At 42.6% G+C, this 22,549-nt stretch overlaps 1 protein-coding gene and 1 long non-coding RNA gene across 3 annotated transcripts in view; one reads left to right on the top strand and one right to left on the bottom strand.

The window, feature by feature from the left end:
* LOC116360095 (uncharacterized) overlaps window positions 1–22,549 on the top strand; it is a 44,689-nt gene that overhangs the window by 10,182 nt on the left and 11,958 nt on the right. The gene's annotated exons all lie outside the window — the stretch shown is intronic.
* The window catches only part of LOC116360090 (CD209 antigen-like protein C), a 78,114-nt gene continuing 66,229 nt past the window's right edge, over window positions 10,665–22,549 (bottom strand). The window contains exons 1-6 of one of the 2 annotated variants that reach the window (XM_031814629.1): window positions 17,611–17,855; window positions 17,357–17,458; window positions 16,944–17,252; window positions 16,690–16,832; window positions 16,424–16,527; window positions 10,665–11,047 (exon numbers count right to left, since the gene is read on the bottom strand). In XM_031814629.1, coding sequence (XP_031670489.1) covers window positions 10,891–11,047; window positions 16,424–16,527; window positions 16,690–16,832; window positions 16,944–17,252; window positions 17,357–17,458; window positions 17,611–17,752 — 957 coding nt within the window. In that variant the 5' untranslated portion in view covers window positions 17,753–17,855 and the 3' untranslated portion in view covers window positions 10,665–10,890. Of the gene's footprint in view, window positions 11,048–16,423; window positions 16,528–16,689; window positions 16,833–16,943; window positions 17,253–17,356; window positions 17,459–17,610; window positions 17,856–22,549 lie in introns of those variants that run through there. The other variant, XM_031814628.1, reaches the window with a different exon arrangement.

The following is a 22,549-nucleotide window of genomic DNA, read 5'->3' as shown; positions in this document are numbered from 1 at the left end:
TCACCATTTCACTTTCATTGAACGTTGCACAGCGTTTTTTGTATTGAACGCAGCCCTGCAGGTCTACTCTGAGATACATTTGAAGAAGAGATCAAGCGTCTTAGAGTAGGAATACAGATTTAGGATCAGGTTTACGATTTAGATCCTAAATCTTGATACATATGGGCATATGTATATGTGAACCTGCACCACCTCCAACAAGAGAAGTCTCTTTTTCCTGGGGAAATATCTGTTTTTGTTCAGCAGTTGTTATTACCAAAACTCCCACAAGATGGCACCAAAGACACATGCCATGCTTATTTCAACCTAAAATCCACAGCTTGTTTCATAATAAGCCTTGTGGACGACCAAGTCCAATATGGTCAAAACCAGGACCTGTAGGTAACAGAATGACATGACGGGTGAATAGATATTCAACCTAATACGCAATGAAGCATCTGAAAAATCACTGGTTGAGATAGGAAAAAACCAAGTCAACAACGTCAGTACAGAGTACAGTTGTAGCATGTGTGTCCGTGTGTGCTGCCGTGTCCGCGTGTGTTGCCGTGCCCGCATGTGTTGCCGTGCAAGGCACACAGAGACATAAAAATGGCATCCAGAGTTCATGTGACCCTAAGTAGAAAAACGGCTTAGTTCCCAGAATCTTGCAACATTCCTTTAAACAAATGTTAACACTGTAATTGAACTATTGGTTCACTGCACACAGTGTCCAAGTGCACACTAGATTCACACACTTCAGGAGAAGGAAGGGTATAGAATCGACACTGAACAAAAATATAAACTCAAACCTGTAAGGTGTTGGTCCCATGTTTCATGAGCTCACATAAAAGATCCCCGAAATGTTCCACACGCACAACAAGCTTATTTCTCTCAAATGTTGTGCATACATTTGTTTACATCCCTGTTAGTGAACGTTTCTCCTTTGCCAAGATAATCCATCGACCTGATAGATGTGGCATATCAAGAAGCTGATTAAACAGCATGATCATTACACAGGTGCACCTTGTGCTGGGGACAATAAAAGGTTGCTCTAAAATGTGCAGTTTTGTCACAACACAATGCCACAGATGTCTCAAGTTTTGAGGGAATTTGCAATTGGCATGCTAACTGCAGGAATTTCCACCAGAGCCGTTGCTAGATAATTTAATGTTAATTTCTCTACCATAAGCTGCCTACAACGTTGTCTTAGAGAATTTGGCAGTACGTCCAACCATCCTCACAACCGCAAACCACATGTATGGCATTGTGTGGATGAGCGGTTTGCTGATGTCAACGTTGTGAACAGAGTGCCCCATGGTGGTGGTGGGGTTATGGTATGGGCAGGCATAAGCTACGGACAACGAACACAATAGCATTTTATCGATGGCAATTTGAATGCACAAAAATACAGTGACGAGATCCTGAGGCCCATTGTGAGGCCCTTTAAAAAAAAATGCACATCTGTATTCCAGTCATGTGAAATCCTTAGATTAGGGCCTAATGCATTTATTTCAATTGACTGATTTCCTGATATGAACAAAGTCAGTAAAATATTTTTGTTCAGTATAGATACAGTCCTGGTGACTGACTTGGCAACTTACCACACCCAGAGAGCCCCTTCTCCAGCGTCACCTTCTCATTGATCAGAAGACTGACCCTGTCTCTCAACATGTCCCTGTCTTTAGTCAGGGCATTGTAACACTCCTGTAACTGGTTTTGGTTTGTTTTCTCTAACTGGTCTCTCTCCCTCTGTAACTGGTCTCTCTCCCTCTGTAACTGGTCTCTCTCCCTCTGTAACTGGTCTCTCTCACTCTGTAACTGGTCTCTCTCCCTCTGTAACTGGTCTCTCTCACTCTGTAACTGGTCTCTCTCACTCTGTAACTGGTCTCTCTCACTCTGTAACTGGTCTCTCTCACTCTGTAACTGGTCTCTCTCCCTCTGTAACTGGTCTCTCTCACTCTGTAACTGGTCTCTCTCACTCTGTAACTGGTCTCTCTCACTCTGTAACTGGTCTCTCTCACTCTGTAACTGGTCTCTCTCCCTCTGTAACTGGTCTCTCTCCCTCTCTAGCTGGTTTCTTTTCTTCCGGCACTGGTCTCTCTCTGTACCCAGGCCAATGATACCACTACTGGTGTTTGGATGGTCTCTGTCATGCGCCAGGCCAGTGGTGTTATTACAGGCCTTTATCTGGTCTCTCTCTTTATCAGAGCAGGCTGAAAGAAAGAAAAGAGATGTTCTGGGAATGGGTCCTAAATGACACCCTATTTGTTATATAGTGCACTTGTCCTTTGTGCCTTGGTCAAAAGTAGTGCACTACAAAGGGGATATGGGCTCTGGTCAAAAATAATGCACTACAAATGGAATAGAGTCCAAAATGGCATCCTTTTGATCAGAACCCTATGGATCCTGGCCAACAGTAGTGCACTAGTAGAGTATCATTTGGGATACAGACTCACTCACAGAAAGACAGCCCCAGGGAGATGTTGAGAGTGACTTGTAGAACACACAGCATCCCAAAGCTCACAGCAACCATCCTGTAGAGTCTTCTCCCTGAATCCTCAGGTCCTGAGGAGATACACACTGATGTGAGAACACACACGTACCCATACACACAGACACATGCATAAACACACATACACACACATGCATACACTCACACATCATAGCAAGCATGCACATACACATACACATACCACCCCCCCCCACACACACACACACACAAACTCACACACACACTTGAGGGTATGACATAATCAGCAACAAGAGGACTGTTTCTCACAGCTGCTTTAGAGGAAGTTACTGTATCAGTATAACATGTTAGAATCATTAAAGAGGAAGTTACTCTATCAGTATAACATGTTACAATCATTAAAGAGGAAGTTACTGTATCAGTATAACATGTTACAGTCATTAAAGGGGAAGTTACTGTATCAGTATAACATGTTACAATCATTAAAGGGGAAGTTACTGTATCAGTATAACACGAATGTTGTTGTAAGGATTGTCTGACCATTGTCTGACCAAAGTGCAGCGTGGTATGAGTTCAACATATTTATTTAGTGAACCGGCACAAAAAAAAACGATAAAGCACGAACGAAACGTGAAGATATGGCGTGCTCACAGGCAACTAACTAAAAACAAGATCCCACCAAAAACCCAGTGGGAAAAGGCTGCCTAAATATGATCCCCAATCAGAGACAACGATAGACAGCTGCCTCTGATTGGGAACCATACCAGGCCAACATAGTACCCACCCTAGTCACACCCGACCTAACCAAATTAGAGAATAAAAGGCTCTCTAATGTCAGGGCGTGACAATGTTAGAATCCTTAAAGAGGAAGTTACTGTATCAGTATAACATGTTACAGTCATTAAAGAGGAAGTTACTGTATCAGTATAACATGTTACAGTCATTAAAGGGGAAGTTACTATATCAGTATAACATGTTACAATCATTAAAGGGGCAATCTGCAGTTTCTACATTAATAATTGCATATATATAAACCCATAGATTCTTGAAGATTATAACATAGAAATGCCTCATGAGGTTGGTTTAACAGTCATACAAAACATATTCATTTTTACTCCATTGTAACACTGTATAGCCTCAACATGGTTAAAACAACTATTTGATCTTCTGGATGGTCAGTCCTTGCTAGGGCTAATGCGGTGACCATATTACTGCCACACCTGCAGTGACAAGTCATGTACCGTTTTGCTCCCACAATGGTCAGTCCTTGCTAGGGCTAATGCGGTGACCATATTACTGCCACACCTGCAGTCACAAGTCATGTACCGCTTTGCTCCCACAATGGTCAGTCCTTGCTAGGGCTAATGCGGTGACCATATTACTGCCACACCTGCTGTCACAAGTTACGAGTCATGATGGCAGTCAAATTCCATGTGACCGTTTAGTCATGGTAATTAGGCTTCTCCAAGCTCTGATGCTGCTGATGGTCATTAGTAGTCTACCAAACCTGCTAACTGCCTGGTACTCAGCACTCTATTGTCCCTCTAATGCAAATGTCATCAAAACTCGAATTATAGACTTGGGAGCCCATGAGCTCATGCTGAGCAACATTTCTATAGGCTATGTGTGTGAGAAAACAGAGTTTAGAGGGCCTTTCTGAAAAAGAAGAGGATCCCATCAGCGTTCTATAGGCTAGGCTTACTATGTTTATTTATTTATCAACGTTCCTAATATTAAGCACATTGCTTCGCTTTACAACAGGAGTATAGCCTACCTGGCTGGTATGAAAATGAACACTACCCCATATCCCGGTTCCAAGACAGGTGCATGATAATGATCCATCCTATATCAAAACTAATTTCACACATATATTATTTAGTATATGTGAAGACAACATTCAATTAATTAAAACTTGTTAAGGATAGGGGGCAGTATTTCCCCTTTGGATGAATTGCGTGCCCATAGCGAACTGCATCAAAATCTGTCCTAAATTGCTAATATATGCATATTATTATTATTATTATTGGATAGAAAACACTCTGAAGCTTCTAAAACCGTTTGAATTATGTCTGTGAGTATAACAGAACTCACAGGGCAGGCAATCTTCCAAACTAGTTTTGGAATCCTGAAAGTTGGGGCAACTTTGACGTCATCGCCCCCTCCCTTCCCAACAAGTTATGGATCTGGAAACACTTTCTATGTCTTCCACTAGATGTCCTCATTCAGTAGAAAGTGCAATGGAGCATTTGCTGTGAACTTTGACCTAATGGGAAGGAATTTACTACAGTGTCGCAAAAGATTCATGTGCTTGAAAGTGCATATGCGTTTGGAGTGCTTCGTCTGTTCCAATCAGCCCGAGATGAACTAGGATTGTCCGGTTGGAATGCCATTCATTTTGTACGTTTATAACATCCTGAAGATTGATTCTGCACTTAGTTTGACCAGTTTCGTCGACCTGTAATTTGGAAGTTTTGATGCAAAATTATCCTGGACCAGAAAGTTGTACAGAATTTAAGTTCAAGTTTGAGCTCAGCAGACCTGAAATTTGCTCAGTACTGACATTCTTTTGAGGGAACATTGGTGTTAATAATGGCGTCGGAGGAGATGGCTGCCAATTTTTTTCTTTAACGAGTCAGACGCGAAGGATTTACGTCAGACACCCGACAAGGCCCAAATCCACAGGATTCGCATGAGAAAGAGACAGAGATATCGAGGACGTAGGTCGGGGTGCCTTGTAAGGATCCGACGGCGAGTGGGTAATTTGCCTCTACCATCAGTCCTATTAGCCAACGTACGATCAACAAAATAGACGAGCTACGATCACAAATATCCTACCAACGGGACATTAAAAACTGAGTCGTGGCTGAAATACAACATAAATAACATACAGCTAGCAGGGTTTACACTGCATTGGCAAGATAGAACAGCCCCCTCCCCCTCCTCTGTTGTGCTGCTGCTACTCTCTGTTTATTTGCATAGTCACTTTAACTCTACCTACATGTACATATTACCTCAATTACCTCGACCAGCACATTGACTCTGTACCGGTACCCCCTGAATATAGCCTCACTAGCATTATTTTACTGCTACACATTCATTATTTATTTTACATTTGTATTTCATTATATTGCATTTCACTGTAAAGTCCACCTGTTGTATTCGGCATTTCACTGTAAAGTCCACCTGTTGTATTCGGCATTTCACTGTAAAGTCCACCTGTTGTATTCGGCATTTCACTGTAAAGTCCACCTGTTGTATTCGGCATTTCACTGTAAAGTCCACCTGTTGTATTCGGCATTTCACTGTAAAGTCCACCTGTTGTATTCGGCATTTCACTGTAAAGTCCACCTGTTGTATTCGGCATTTCACTGTAAAGTCCACCTGTTGTATTCGGCATTTCACTGTAAAGTCCACCTGTTGTATTCGGCATTTCACTGTAAAGTCCACCTGTTGTATTCGGCATTTCACTGTAAAGTCCACCTGTTGTATTCGGCATTTCACTGTAAAGTCCACCTGTTGTATTCGGCATTTCACTGTAAAGTCCACCTGTTGTATTCGGCATTTCACTGTAAAGTCCACCTGTTGTATTCGGCATTTCACTGTAAAGTCCACCTGTTGTATTCGGCATTTCACTGTAAAGTCCACCTGTTGTATTCGGCATTTCACTGTAAAGTCCACCTGTTGTATTCGGCATTTCACTGTAAAGTCCACCTGTTGTATTCGGCATTTCACTGTAAAGTCCACCTGTTGTATTCGGCATTTCACTGTAAAGTCCACCTGTTGTATTCGGCATTTCACTGTAAAGTCCACCTGTTGTATTCGGCATTTCACTGTAAAGTCCACCTGTTGTATTCGGCATTTCACTGTAAAGTCCACCTGTTGTATTCGGCATTTCACTGTAAAGTCCACCTGTTGTATTCGGCATTTCACTGTAAAGTCCACCTGTTGTATTCGGCATTTCACTGTAAAGTCCACCTGTTGTATTCGGCATTTCACTGTAAAGTCCACCTGTTGTATTCGGCATTTCACTGTAAAGTCCACCTGTTGTATTCGGCATTTCACTGTAAAGTCCACCTGTTGTATTCGGCATTTCACTGTAAAGTCCACCTGTTGTATTCGGCATTTCACTGTAAAGTCCACCTGTTGTATTCGGCGCACGTGACAAATAAAATGTGATTCGATTTGTAGAGCTTAACTGGCATGTAGGCTTCGCATGTGTTTGGGGAAGCTCATTTTCACCATAAAAATGCACCTTTACAATAAACCATTACATGCATAATCGCATTTGCCATCACTTTCGAGAACAGTGTTTTCCCTCTAACTGATTGCATTAAGGAACATTCTGCCTACTGCCGTGTGTGAATTGCTGCTCTTATAAGGTGAAGAAATAGCCTAATAGTTTATCAACATTTTAAGCTAAACGTTCTGATCTGTTGCATCAGCCTCATTGCTTTAAAAATAAAATGTTGATGCGAGTGGTTGTATTAATTTGGGATCTATCGCATCACACATCTGTGACAGAGTATGCTTGGCTGCAAAATACATGGATTTTTAAAAGTGGCACAGTAACATAAATAACTCTAAATGAAGCATACAGGAGTCCCTGTTTCTTTGTTAACCTCTCATCACAGAATAGCCCCATGTGCCCACTCCCTCAAATCATTTGGAGAAAATATCCTTTTTGTTTTATTCAGCCTTGTTCAATTTTATTCTTCACACTATAAAATAATATAAAATAATGCCAAGGGAATTCTAATCAGATCTTGTCTGCTAAATGAACTAATGTAGCCCACAGCCATCAGGACCTAAAATAAGGACAACTCAGAGTATGCTATTGTCACGCCCTGACCTTAGTATTCTTAGTTTTCTTTATTGTTTAGGTTAGGTCAGGGTGTGACATGGGTGATGTATGTGTTTTTTTGTACTGTCTAGGGGTTTTGTAGGTTTATGGGGTTGTTTACCGTCTAGGTGTTTATGTAAGTCTATGGTTGCCTAGATTGGTTTTCAATTAGAGGCAGCTGTTTATGGTTGTCTCTGATTGGGAACCATATTTAGGCAGCCATATGCTTTGGGTAATTTGTGGGTTATTGTCTATGTGTTAGTTGCCTGTGTCAGCACTATTTAGCTTCACGTTCGGTTTGTTGTTTTTGTAGTTTGTTTATGTGTTTCTTCGTCGTCATTAAAGTAACATGTATTCATATCACGCTGCGTCTTGGTCTCCTCCATTCAACGAACGAGGCGGCTATTCTGTTCTTCTGAAATGAACATCATTTTCTTCATGTCTGTCTAAACCTGTCTAAAATAAATTATGGATTTATTGTGATGGTGTAGGTTATAGTAAATAGTTTTATTAGACTTTTAAAAAGTAGATCTTCCACAGGTCTGCATCAGTGGCATGTTCAGGGTATGTGTGGAAGCCAGGAGATGATAAAAGTGTTTGTTAATGAACTGTCAATTACCGTGAGACAGAGAGTTGTTTGCTTGACAATCAACAGCTGACAAAACGTAATGTTAGTTCTTACCTGAGTGATGGGTCTGTCGTCACTCTCCTCGTTGCTCTGTTCTCATTTTCTTCAATAATCTTGTTTAATTCAATAACGTCTTGATGTAGTCATCCATCTTAACTAACTGTATGATTACCTTTCTAACTGACTCCTAATTGTAATATCTACTGTATGATTACCTTTCTAACTGACTCCTAATGGTAATATCTACTGTATGATTACCTTTCTAACTGTCTCCTAATTGTAATATCTACTGTATGATTACCTTTCTAACTGACTCCTAATTGTAATATCTACTGTATGATTACCTTTCTAACTGACTCCTAATTGTAATATCTACTGTATGATTACCTTTCTAACTGACTCCTAATTGTAATATCTACTGTATGATTACCTTTCTAACTGACTCCTAATGGTAATATCTACTGTATGATTACCTTTCTAACTGTCTCCTAATGGTAATATCTACTGTATGATTACCTTTCTAACTGTCTCCTAATTGTAATATCTACTGTATGATTACCTTTCTAACTGTCTCCTAATTGTAATATCTACTGTATGATTACCTTTCTAACTGACTCCTAATGGTAATATCTACTGTATGATTACCTTTCTAACTGACTCCTAATGGTAATATCTACTGTATGATTACCTTTCTAACTGACTCCTAATGGTAATATCTACTGTATGATTACCTTTCTAACTGACTCCTAATTGTAATATCTACTGTATTTTTAACTGACTCTGTTATCCAAGTTTCTCCATACCTTTTGAAAATGCTGCTCTGTTGTAGAGCAAAGGTTTACACATTGAGAAACACAGCCAGTATCTTCATACTCATAAACCCATTGATATACAGTACATACAATGACTTTTGATTTTACCTCTAATGTATCACAGTTTATATCTCACCTATCACAAAAAGCTTTGTTATTCAGGATGTTGTAGCTGGTCTCTTTATTCAGGTTGTTGTATCTGGTCTGTAACTGGTCTCCCTCTTCAGTCAGGTTGTTGTATCTGGTCTGTAACGGGTCTCTCTCTAGTCAGGTTGTTGAATATGGTCTGTAGCTGGTCTCTCTCTTCAGTCAGGTTGTTGTATCTGGTCTGTAACTGGTCTCCCTCTTCAGTCAGGTTGTTGTATCTGGTCTGTAACTGGTCTCTCTCTTTATTCAGGTTGTTGTATCTGGTCTGTAACTGGTCTCCCTCTTTAGTCAAGTTGTTGTATCTGGTCTCTTTAGTCAGGTTGTACAGTAACATATCATCAGGTTGTCAGGTTGTTGTATCTGGTCTGTAACGGGTCTCTCTCTTTAGTCAGGTTGTTGTATCTGGTCTGTAGCTGGTCTCTCTCTTCAGTCAGGTTGTTGTATCTGGTCTGTAGCTGGTCTCTCTCTTCAGTCAGGTTGTTGTATCTGGTCTGTAGCTGGTCTCTCTCTGCTGTTGCATTAGTCTTATAAAGGGAAAAACTCTGGTTGTTCCTTTTATCCTCAGAATCTTTGATTTCTCTGTTATCTACAAAGTATAAACACACAGTTACTAGGTAAAACACCAGGTAAATAGGCATAGTAACCTACACTTCTTACAACTATGTGATAATCAATGAACGTGGACACAAACTCACAGTAGACAGACAGGCCTGTGATCCCAGCCAGTAGAACACACAGCAGCCCCAGAAACACTGCAGCAACTAGAAAGGAAGAGACCCTTTTCCTGAGAGCCTATCAGGCTCTGTGGAAACAAACAAGAGACTTTTACCTTGTTACATTGAGAGAGAAAGAGAGATCGAGTGTGTGTGTGTGTGTTACTTGAGTGCTGGTCTCCTGGTCCATTATTAGGAGCAGTCTCTCTCTCATCTCTCTTGGTGCTGGTCTCACCATCTCTCAGGGTGTCTGCACGGATGTAGATATCCACAATCCTCTCCTCCATCTCACCTCTGTCAAACTTTAAATCATTCCATGTCTCTACATGTTCATCTTGTCCAGAGTATATCTCAACACATTCCTCCTGCCCAGGGAATGGGACTTGCTATTTGTGATGATGGACAGGACACTGTCATACCAGGAAGATATAGATCATAGAGGGGAAGTGGAGAACAAAGACTAGCTGTTAACATATATTAAATATCATATGTAACAGCCCCAAGATAATTCAGGGAGTTTCCAGAACTCCTCCTTCCTTTCACCTTTCTGCTGATTTGGACCCTCTGTTTACTCCCAAATATACATCAACATGTTCAGGAGGTCCAGGACTACAAACATGGGTCATTATAATGTCCAGACAATAGATCTTTCACCACAAGATTACACCAAGTGGATATTGAGGGTGGGTATGCTTTACCAGTGAGTATCAACCTGATTGGTTGAGGAGTTTGAGTGACAGCTGGTTGAACCACTGGAAAAATCAACTTCCCCTCCCTCTTTTGGGATCCATATAAGGTAACAACAGTCAAATATGAGCATTTGATGTTGTGCTTATATGTAACTTGACAACAAAGACTGACTGTCAAAGATTATTAAGTAACATCCTTTGATATCTCTATGACACTCATTGATTGGTGATACTGTCAACTCCTCAGTGTAATGGTTGTTTGGTACTGTTGAGAACAGGCCTAAATTGGAGCATGTAAAAATCTGTAGAATATATTTTAATAGAAAATGATGTGAATGCACAAAGTCAAATGTACTGAATTAATGTTGAATGAAGCAACAAGCAGCAAATGAGAAGGATTTTTATTAAAATGATACCACAAACAAATACAACAATAGGTGTGTGTGTGTGTTAGTGTACGTGCATGCATGTGTTCGAGTGCATGTGTGAATGAGGGTGTGTGATGGTGTGTCTGTGAGAGAGAGAGAGAGAGAGACAGACAGAGAGAATGAAGGAGGAAGTTGTGTGGACTGTAGGCTACTGTATGTGTTACAGTATGTTGTCATGGTGATGTTAAAGCACTTTCTCACAAATCCAGCCGAGTTTGATGCCACATGACAAGTCATTCCACGCCTCCAGAGGACTCTGATTGTTACGCATGTGAACACAGTCCTCCTCACCATATTCTGGTTTGCCATCACCATTATCAGGCTGATGAGGAGACCAGTACCTACAGGGTTAAAAACAGTCAGATATCATGGTTAATACCAGTACCTACAGGGTTAAAAACAGTCAGATATCATGGTTAATACCAGTACCTACAAGGTTAAAAACAGTCAGATATCATGGTTAATACCAGTACCTACAGGGTTAAAAACAGTCAGATATTATGGTTAATACCAGTACCTACAGGGTTAAAAACAGTCAGACATCATGGTTAATACCAGTACCTACAGGGTTAAAACCAGTCAGATATCATGGTTAATACCAGTACCTACAGGATTAACAACAGTCAGATATCATGGTTAATACCAGTACCTACAGGGTTAAAAACAGTCATATCATGGTTAATACCAGTACCTACAGGGTTAAAAACAGTCAGATATCATGGTTAATACCAGTACCTACAGGGTTAAAAACAGTCATATCATGGTTAATACCAGTACCTACAGGGTTAAAAACAGTCAGATATCATGGTTAATACCAGTACCTACAGGGTTAAGAACAGTCAAATATCATGGTTAATACCAGTACCTACAGGGTTAATAACAGTCAGATATCATGGTTAACATCAGTACCTACAGGGTTAAAAACAGTCAGACATCATGGTTAATACCAGTACCTACAGGGTTAACAACAGTCAGATATCATGGTTAATACCAGTACCTACAGGGTTAAAAACAGTCAGATATCATGGTTAATACCAGTACCTACAGGGTTAAAAACAGTCAGATATCATGGTTAATACCAGTACCTACAGGGTTAAAAACAGTCAGATATCATGGTTAATACCAGTACCTACAGGGTTAAAAACAGTCAGATATCATGGTTAATACCAGTACCTACAGGGTTAACAACAGTCAGATATCATGGTTAATACCAGTACCTACAGGGTTAACAACAGTCAGATATCATGGTTAATAGCAGTACCTACAGGGTTAAATTAAACTTTGTTGACTGCTGCCATCAATAACAATAGCCTGTATCGATGAAGGTTGAATGAACTGATAATTGGCCCCTTATTATCTGAGTAGTTATCATCTCCTAGTCTGTGGTCAGTGTTGGTCTATCAGTTGAGTATGGAGAACCTAGAGTATGAACAACACAGAGAAACAGTCCTACTCCTTACACTGTGGTCAGTGTTATTAGAGCAGTAGTATATTACCTTGGGTTGGTCAGTGTTATTAGAGCAGTAGTATATTACCTTGGGTTGGACAGTGTTATTAGAGCAGTAGTATATTACCTTGGGTTGGTCAGTGTTATTATAACAGTAGTATATTACCTTGGGGTGGTCAGTGTTATTAGAGCAGTAGTATATTACCTTGGGGTGGTCAGTGTTATTAGAGCAGTAGTATATTACCTTGGGTTGGTCAGTGTTATTATAGCAGTAGTATATTACCTTGGGGTGGTCAGTGTTATTATAGCAGTAGTATATTACCTTGGGGTGGTCAGTGTTATTACAGCAGTAGTATATTACCTTGGGTTGGTCAGTGTTATTAGAGCAGTAGTATATTACCTTCAAATCAAATCAAATCAAATTTTATTTGTCACATACACATGGTTAGCAGATGTTAATGCGAGTGTAGCGAAATGCTTGTGCTTCTAGTTCCGACAATGCAGTAATAACGAACAAGTAATCTAACTAACAATTCCCAAAAAACTACTGTCTTATACACAGTGTAAGGGGATAAGGAATATGTACATAAGGATATATGAATGAGTGATGGTACAAAGCAGCATAGGCAAGATACAGTAGATGATATCGAGTACAGTATAACATATGAGATGAGTATGTAAACAAAGTGGCATAGTTAAAGTGGCTAGTGATACATGTATTACATAAGGATGCAGTCGATGATATAGAGTACAGTATATACATATGCATATGAGATGAATAATGTAGGGTAAGTAACATTATATAAGGTAGCATTGTTTAAAGTGGCTAGTGATATATTTACATAATTTCCCATCAATTCCCATTATTAAAGTGGCTGGAGTTGAGTCAGTGTCATTGACAGTGTGTTGGCAGCAGCCACTCAATGTTAGTGGTGGCTGTTTAACAGTCTGATGGCCTTGAGATAGAAGCTGTTTTTCAGTCTCTCGGTCCCAGCTTTGATGCACCTGTACTGACCTCGCCTTCTGGATGACAGCGGGGTGAACAGGCAGTGGCTCGGGTGGTTGATGTCCTTGATGATCTTTATGGCCTTCCTGTAGCATCGGGTGGTGTAGGTGTCCTGGAGGGCAGGTAGTTTGCCCCCGGTGATGCGTTGTGCAGACCTCACTACCCTCTGGATAGCCTTACGGTTGAGGGCGGTGCAGTTGCCATACCAGGTGGTGATACACCCCGCCAGGATGCTCTCGATTGTGCATCTGTAGAAGTTTGTGAGTGCTTTTGGTGACAAGCCGAATTTCTTCAGCCTCCTGAGGTTGAAGAGGCGCTGCTGCGCCTTCTTCACGATGCTGTCTGTGTGAGTGGACCAATTCAGTTTGTCTGTGATGTGTATGCCAAGGAACTTAACTTGCTACCCTCTCCACTACTGTTCCATCGATGTGGATAGGGGGGTGTTCCCTCTGCTGTTTCCTGAAGTCCACAATCATCTCCTTAGTTTTGTTGACGTTGAGTGTGAGGTTATTTTCCTGACACCACACTCCGAGGGCCCTCACCTCCTCCCTGTAGGCCGTCTCGTCGTTGTTGGTAATCAAGCCTACCACTGTTGTGTCGTCCGCAAACTTGATGATTGAGTTGGAGGCGTGCGTGGCCACGCAGTCGTGGGTAAACAGGGAGTACAGGAGAGGGCTCAGAACGCACCCTTGTGGGGCCCCAGTGTTGAGGATCAGAGGGGTGGAGATGTTGTTGCCTACCCTCACCACCTGGGGGCGGCCCGTCAGGAAGTCCAGTACCCAGTTGCACAGGGCGGGGTCGAGACCCAGGGTCTCGATCTTGATGACGAGCTTGGAGGGTACTATGGTGTTGAATGCCGAGCTGTAGTCGATGAACAGCATTCTCACATAGGTATTCCTCTTGTCCAGATGGGTTAGGGCAGTGTGCAGTGTGGTTGAGATTGCATCGTCTGTGGACCTATTTGGGCGGTAAGCAAATTGGAGTGGGTCTAGGGTGTCAGGTAGGGTGGAGGTGATATGGTCCTTGACTAGTCTCTCAAAGCACTTCATGATGACGGATGTGAGTGCTACGGGGCGGTAGTCGTTTAGCTCAGTTACCTTAGCTTTCTTGGGAACAGGAACAATGGTGGCCCTCTTGAAGCATGTGGGAACAGCAGACTGGTATAGGGATTGATTGAATATGTCCGTAAACACACCGGCCAGCTGGTCTGCGCATGCTCTGAGGGCGCGGCTGGGGATGCCGTCTGGGCCTGCAGCCTTGCGAGGGTTAACACGTTTAAATGTCTTACTCACCTCGGCTGCAGTGAAGGAGAGACCGCATGTTTTCGTTGCAGGCCATGTCAGTGGCACAGTATTGTCCTCAAAGCGGGCAAAAAAGTTATTTAGTCTGCCTGGGAGCAAGACATCCTGGTCCGTGACTGGGCTGGATTTCTTCCTGTAGTCCGTGATTGACTGTAGACCCTGCCACATGCCTCTTGTGTCTGAGCCGTTGAATTGAGATTCTACTTTGTCTCTGTACTGGCGCTTAGCTTGTTTGATAGCCTTGCGGAGGGAATAGCTGCACTGTTTGTATTCGGTCATGTTACCAGACACCTTGCCCTGATTAAAAGCAGTGGTTCGCGCTTTCAGTTTCACACGAATGCTGCCATCAATCCACGGTTTCTGGTTAGGGAATGTTTTAATCGTTGCTATGGGAACGACATCTTCAACGCACGTTCTAATGAACTCGCACACCGAATATTCGTCAATGTTGTTATCTGACGCAATACGAAACATCTCCCAGTCCACGTGATGGAAGCAGTCTTGGAGTGTGGAGTCAGCTTGGTCGGACCAGCGTTGGACAGACCTCAGCGTGGGAGCCTCTTGTTTTAGTTTCTGTCTGTAGGCAGGGATCAACAAAATGGAGTCGTGGTCAGCTTTTCCGAAAGGGGGGCTGGGCGGGCCTTATATGCGTCGCGGAAGTTAGAGTAACAATGATCCAAGGTCTTTCCACCCCTGGTTGTGCAATCGATATGCTGATAAAATTTAGGGAGTCTTGTTTTCAGATTAGCCTTGTTAAAATCCCCAGCTACAATGAATGCAGCCTCCGGATAAATTGTTTCCAGTTTGCAGAGAGTTAAATAAAGTTCGTTCAGAGCCATTGATGTGTCTGCTTGGGGGGGGATATATACGGCTGTGATTATAATCGAAGAGAATTCTCTTGGCAGATAATGCGGTCTACATTTGATTGTGTGGAATTCTAAATCAGGTGAACAGAAGGATTTGAGTTCCTGTATGTTTCTTTCATCACACCATGTCACGTTGGCCATAAGGCATACGCCCCCACCCCTCTTCTTACCAGAAAGATGTTTGTTTCTGTCGGCGTGATGCGTGGAGAAACCCGTTGGCTGCACCACTTCGGATAGCGTCTCTCCGGTGAGCCACGTTTCCGTGAAGCAAAGAACATTACAGTCTCTGATGTCCCTCTGGAATGCTACCCTTGCTCGGATTTCATCAACCTTGTTGTCAAGAGACTGGACATTGGCAAGAAGAATGCTAGGGAGTGGTGCACGGTGTGCCCGTCTCCGGAGTCTGACCAGAAGACCGCCTCGTTTCCCTCTCTTTCGGAGTCGTTTTTTTGGGTCGCTGCATAGGATCCGCTCCGTTGTACTGTTTGTAAGGCAGAACACAGGATCCACGTCGCGAAAAACATATTCTTGGTCGTACTGATGGTGAGTTGACGCTGATCTTATATTCAGTAGTTCTTCTCGACTGTATGTAATGAAACCTAAGATGACCTGGGGTACTAATGTAAGAAATAACACGTAAAAAAACAAAAAACTGCATAGTTTCCTAGGAACGCGAAGCGAGGCGGCCATCTCTGTCGGCACCCCATCTTGGGGTGGTCAGTGTTATTACAGCAGTAGTATATTACCTTGGGTTGGTCAGTGTTATTAGAGCAGTAGTATATTACCTTGGGTTGGTCAGTGTTATTAGAGCAGTAGTATATTACCTTGGGGTGGTCAGTGTTATTAGAGCAGTAGTATATTACCTTGGGTTGGTCAGTGTTAATATAGCAGTAGTGTATTACCTTGGGTTGGTCAGTGTTATAAGAGCAGTAGTATATTACCTTGGGTTGGTCAGTGTTAATATAGCAGTAGTGTATTACCTTGGGTTGGTCAGTGTTATTATAACAGTAGTATATTACCTTGGGTTGGTCAGTGTTATTACAGCAGTAGAATATTACCTTGGGGTGGTCAGTGTTATTACAGCAGTAGAATATTACCTTGGGGTGGTCAGTGGGGTGCCGTCCACCCATCTCCAGGTCGCCTCAGTAACAGAGTCAGTCAGACCAATCCAGACTGTCTTCTTGAGTTTGAAGAGAAACTCCTGTTGTTGAGAAAGATAAATAAATATGCATATACCCCTTGCACACCCATATCTTCTCTCTCGCTCTCTCTCTCTCTCTCTCTCTCTCTCTCTCTCTCTCCCCTCTCACTCTCTCGCTCTCTCTCTCCCCTCTCACTCTCTCGCTCTCTCTCTCTCACTCACCTGTTCCTTATCACTGTTTATGATCACCAGGTCTGCTCCTCTCTCCAGACAGTCCTCTCTGCTCTCCTTCCAGGTTTTAGTCTCAGTAGACAGGAAGTACCAACTGGATTCAAACTTCTGCCAGCCTTCAGGACAGGTTTGTTCTACGAGATGAAATCATGAATTTCCTTAATCTTACCACACTGGATACTTAATGAAAGAATACAGACACACGATAGGGATTAATGATAATGAGTTACTGTAGGTTTACTCACTGAGATTGGTAGACCTCCCACTAAGAAAATCTCTCTCTTTGTTGTAACTGGACTGTAGCTGTTCTCTCTCTTTAGTCAGTGTGTTGTAACTGGACTGTAGCTGGTCTCTCTCTTTAGTCAGGCTGTTGTAACTGGACTGTAGCTGGTCTCTCTCTTTAGTCAGGTTGTTGTAACTGGACTGTAGGTTGTCTCTCTCTTTAGTCAGGATGTTGTAACTGGACTGTAGCTGGCCTCTCTCTTTAGTCAGGTTGTTGTAACTGGTATGTAGCTGGTCTATCTGTGTTGAGTTGTGATGACCAATGACTCCATCTGTAAAAGGGAAAAGTTTATCAAACATGTAACTAAAACACTATTGATGATTAAGTATAATTAATTAGGCAACTTAAGTCTCAGTAAAAACATACTAAACTTACAGTAGACAGACAGGCCTATGATCCCAGCCAGTAGGAGAACACACAGCAGCCCCAGACACACTACAGCAACTCCAGAGGGTCTCTTCCACCACTGAACATGTACTGAATCACACATGATTAAAGATCTTTGGTAATGTGTTTTACTGTATCATCCAGGATTGGGACAAATAAAGCTAGAGTACTACAGGTTATCTCACCTGTAGTGTATTGTGTGTGTTATTTGTTTGTGTGTGTGTGTGTGTGTGCAATCTTACCTGAAACAACAACTCCATCTCTTGGACTGGACCTGAAGGCTCTTACGTTGGAATAATTTTGGTCATCAATGTCTGTGTTCTTCGTTGCATCAGGCTCATCGTCTTCAAATCTATTTGAGATTTCATTGACTCCCTCTGACATCTTTAAACACTTGTGGTCAAATACAGTAACTTCTACTTCTAACCTCAACTCTAATGTACATCTGTACCTGTGTCTTCTCCCTGCACTGTCCTACGCCTGTGTGACTTTAGGTAGTGAAACTCTATCAGTCAACCACAATGGATTAGAAACACTGGCAACCATGTGACCCAGCCTTAGTGTGATAAGATACTACATGATATGACTCCCACCAGCCTTAGTGTGATAAGATACTGCATGATATGACTCCCACCAGCCTTAGTGTGATAAGATACCACATGATATGACTCCCACCAGCCTTAATTTGATAATATACTACATGATATGACTCCCACCAGCCTTAATTTGATAATATACTACATGATATGACTCCCACCAGTCTTAGTCTGATAATATAATACATTAAATGACTATATATCATGCTATATGATGTACGTGTGAATTCACAGGGTCACAATTTTGGATCTGCTAAAATAAATTGGTATCCTGTTAATTGACATATACACTACATATATCCTGACTGAGTATACAGCACCCCCAGCCTTCAAATGGAGAGCACATTATGGATCTCACTCTGTGACTGGTGGTGTAGGGGAAGTTGTCCCTAGACGCTGATCTTAGGTCGGTTTTGAATTTCCACCACAAATGGTTATGGTTAGGATTGGGTGAGATAAAACTGATCCTAGATCTGAACCTAGGGGAAACTTCCCTCCGTGGTGTGACCGGCAACCAATGGCCATCTACAGTAGGGGTCTTATTTTATCTCTGCTGACTGTGAAGAGTTACTCAGAATGAAAATGCAGAAGTTCTGACAATATCTCTGTAGTTTCAGTTTGGCAGATTGAATAGAATAGAAAGAAGAATAAAAACCCTTCACATGTATTATGACAAAACATTCATATTTCCACCCTGTCTTTCAGTACAACATAACATAAACATACTGGTTACATCTTGGTGACAGAGACCTGGGTGGATGTAGTACTAACTACAGGTACAGCTGTAGTGTTGGTGACAGAGACCTGGGTGGACTTAGTACTAACTACAGGCACAGCTGCAGTGTTGGTGACAGAGACCTGGGTGGATGTAGTACTAACTACAGGTACAGATGTAGTGTTGGTGACAGAGACCTGGGTGGATGTAGCACTAACTACAGGTACAGCTGTAGTGTTGGTGACAGAGACCTGGGTGGATGTAGTACTAACTACAGGTACAGATGTAGTGTTGGTGACAGAGACCTGGGTGGATGTAGCACTAACTACAGGTACAGCTGTAGTGTTGGTGACAGAGACCTGGGTGGATGTAATACCAACTACAGGTACAGCTGTAGTGTTGGTGACAGAGACCTGGGTGGATGTAATACTAACTACAGGTACAGCTTCACCATGCTGTCTGTTTGGGTGGACCATTTCAGTTTGTCCATGATGTGTAAGCCGAGGAACTTTAAACTTTCCACCCACTCCACTACTGTCCCGTCGATGTGGATAGGGGGCTGCTCCCTCTGCTGTTTCCTGAAGTCAACGATCATCTCCTTTGTTTTGTGGACATTGAGTGTGAGGTTATTTTCCTGACACCACACTCCGAGGGCCCAGTAGGCCGTCTCGCTGTTGTTGGTACTGGATGACAGGAAGCTTGGCCCCGGTAATGTACTGGGCCTTTCGCTCTACCCTCTGTAGTGCCTTGCGGTCGGAGGCAGAGCAGTTGCCATTCCATGCAGTGATGTAACCCGTCAGGATGCTCGCGATGGTGCAGCTGTAAAACCTTTGAGGATCTGAGGACCCATGCCAAATCTTTTCAGTCTCCTGAGGGGGAATAGGTTTTGTCGTGCCCTCTTCGTGACTGTCTTGTGCTTGTACCAAGTTAGTTTGTTGGTGATGTGGACCCCAAGGAACTTGAAGCTCTCAGCCTGCTCCACTACAGCCCCGTCGATGAGAATGGGGGCGTGCTCGGTCCTTCTAATAAGAACTGGAGTCTGCATCCAGTGTGTCTGCCCGTTGTTATCAAGGTAATCAGGTGTATATCCAGGATGCATCCGGTTTACTCAGCCCAACATCACATGCACACTAGCACTCAGTTCACACAGGGAGCAGCGTGAGCAGTGATGTCGTCATTATGTCATCCTAAAACATGGCAGACATTGGATGAATATAAAATATACAAATGTTATCGGCATCAGTGACAATTATTTGAATAATTCAATGGATGTTTTTTTCACGTAGGTGATGACTAAAGTGACTTATTACACATTTTCAAATCTGACTTCTCTATGTGGCCGTGTATGGAAATTGTCTTTCTGGGCCAAGCGTCCCTTATACTGCAGTACCGAAACAAAACTGTATTAGCAATCGAAACCGTGCTTCTAGACCAGAACCCTGGCCCCTTGGAGGAGACGCCTGGTAACCCGTTCTGGGGAGTGGTAAAACCTGTCTCCTGTAGGGAGGGAGGGAGGGACGGAGAAGGGGGGGAACACAGAGAGGGGAAAGATAGAGAGAGAGAGAGAGAGCTTAGTCAGACAACTGATGTAGCTGATAAGAACTGGTAGCTTACACAACCAATTCCTTTCATATCATGTTGAGAGGATATGAGAAAAGGAGGCCATTTTAGAGTTTTGAAACAAGACCCTTACCTAGCTTACAACGGAGAGACGCAGGAATGTGTTGTTCAAGTCTGTGGCTCCAGCAGCCTCGGCATCGATGGTCAGGGTTATATCCCTTCCTGACGGGCGCTGGCGGGCGCCATGAGGCTCACTGTACCATTGGCCAGCCACCATGGAGAGAGATGCTGGCAGAGAAAGAGGAAGTGATTCTGAAATTGTTGGTGGCTCCCGACAGTAAAGGTTCCTCCGGTTCTGTTGGCCGTTTCCATGGTGAAGGGGATGGAAATGTTGGAAATCTATGTCTGCATCTTAATCAGAAGTTTAAAAGGGGAACTTAAAATATGTTTGTGTGCGTGTGTCCGTGTGTGTGTGTCTCCTTGAGTGTTTAGGTGCTTGTGTGTTTGTCCTCTCAGTACTTTTCTGATCTCTGTCAGTGACGAACTGCAGGAGAAACTGTTCTATGTATTCAATCACATTCAATCAGGAAGCTGGTCGACCTGCTAGGACAGTTCTGCAGAATCTCTCCTTTCCACAATGTGTTCCATGTTAGTTTGTAGGCCAAACCGCTCAGACCCCACAGACATTTTTGTAAGAAGAGCGATTTTGGGGATGTCTCATGTTCTGACAAACACCGCTATAGCTCGGCCACCTTCCACCACAGATGAGGAAGGGCGATATCGGAGGATGTGGTGGATTGAGACGTGGCCCATGCAAAAAATAGATATCTGATGCCTAAACTGACAGATTTTGATGAAGATATTTTTATTGTGTTCCGGGGCGTCAGTTTAGTGCTGGTGTAGTGCTGGTGTAGTGCTGGTGTAGTGCTGGTGTAGTGCTGGTGTAGTGCTGGTGTAGTGCTGGGGTTTTCTAACATTCTGTAGAAAGAACGATTCATATATTTGAAATGGAAATGATGAAATGCACCACATGCCGTGTGCACAAAGTAAAATGTACTAATGTAATGTTGATTTGTCAAACAACTACTGGTGTACAAGAAGCTACAATCTGTGGAAATAACTACTGATATAAAGAGGAAATAATATTGGTATTACACTCGTTTTTTTCGCAGTCAGGTTGTTATAACTGGTCTGTATCTTGTCTCTCTTTAGTCAGGGTGTTGTATCTTGTCTGTAGCTGGTCTCTCTCTTTAGTCAGGGTGTTGTAACTGGTCTGTATCTTGTCTCTCTCTTCACTCAGGTTGTTGTATCTGGTCTGTATCTGGTCTCTCTCTTCACTCAGGTTGTTGTATCTGGTCTGTATCTGGTCTCTCTCTTTATTCAGGTTGTTGTATCTGGTCTGTAGCTGGTCTTTCTCTGCAGTTGTGTTGATCTTATAAAGGAATAAAGGGAAAAACTCTGGATGTTATTTTTATCCTCAGAATCTTTAATTTCTCTCTTATCTACAAAGTATAAACACATAGTTACTAGGTAAAACACCAGGTAAATAGGCTTAGTAACCTGCACTTCTTACAACTAGGTGATAATCAATGAACAGACAGGCCTATGATCCCAGCCAGTTGAACACACAGCAGCCCCAGACACACTGCAGCAACTAGGAAGGGTCTCTTCCCTGATCTAGCTGGCTCTGTGGAAACAAACAAGAGACTTTTACGTTGTTATTTGGTGTGTGTGTGTGTGTGTGTGTGTGTGTGTGTGTGTGTATGTGTGTGTGTGTGTGTGGTCTCACCGTCTCTCAGGGTGTCTGCACTGACGTAGATATCCACAATCCTCTCCTCCATCTCACCTCTGTCAAACTTGACATTCTTGTTCATATCTGGTTCAGCATAGATGACCTTTGACATCTTTAACAATAACTGGGTCTTTCTTTCTATGTAGGTCTACTAGACATTAAGTCTCTGCTTCTAGAATTCATGTGGTGGTCTTCCAACATGGCCACCAGGAGGGGTCGTACGTCAACTGCAAGACCTCTATACGTTAAGTCTCTGCTTCTAGTGATATCTCTGTCTCTGAGTCATCTGTGTGTCTCTGTCTGTGTGACTGCTGTAGATGTTAACTCTAGGGAAGTATCAACAAAATGACACGGGTCGCTGTGGCTATGCTAATACAACAAAATAGAACAAGTTTGCATACTGTGTCTGTGCTTGTGTGCATGTGCGCGTGTGTGTGTGTGAGAGATTGCTACAGTGGTTATTGTTAAACCATTTTCTGCAGAACAATATAAATCATTCCATGTCTCTACATGTTATC

This window comes from Oncorhynchus kisutch, unplaced genomic scaffold, assembly GCF_002021735.2.
Source record: "Oncorhynchus kisutch isolate 150728-3 unplaced genomic scaffold, Okis_V2 Okis07a-Okis12b_hom, whole genome shotgun sequence".
Lineage (NCBI taxonomy): Eukaryota > Metazoa > Chordata > Actinopteri > Salmoniformes > Salmonidae > Oncorhynchus > Oncorhynchus kisutch.
This window is presented reverse-complemented; position numbering and strand designations above follow the sequence as displayed.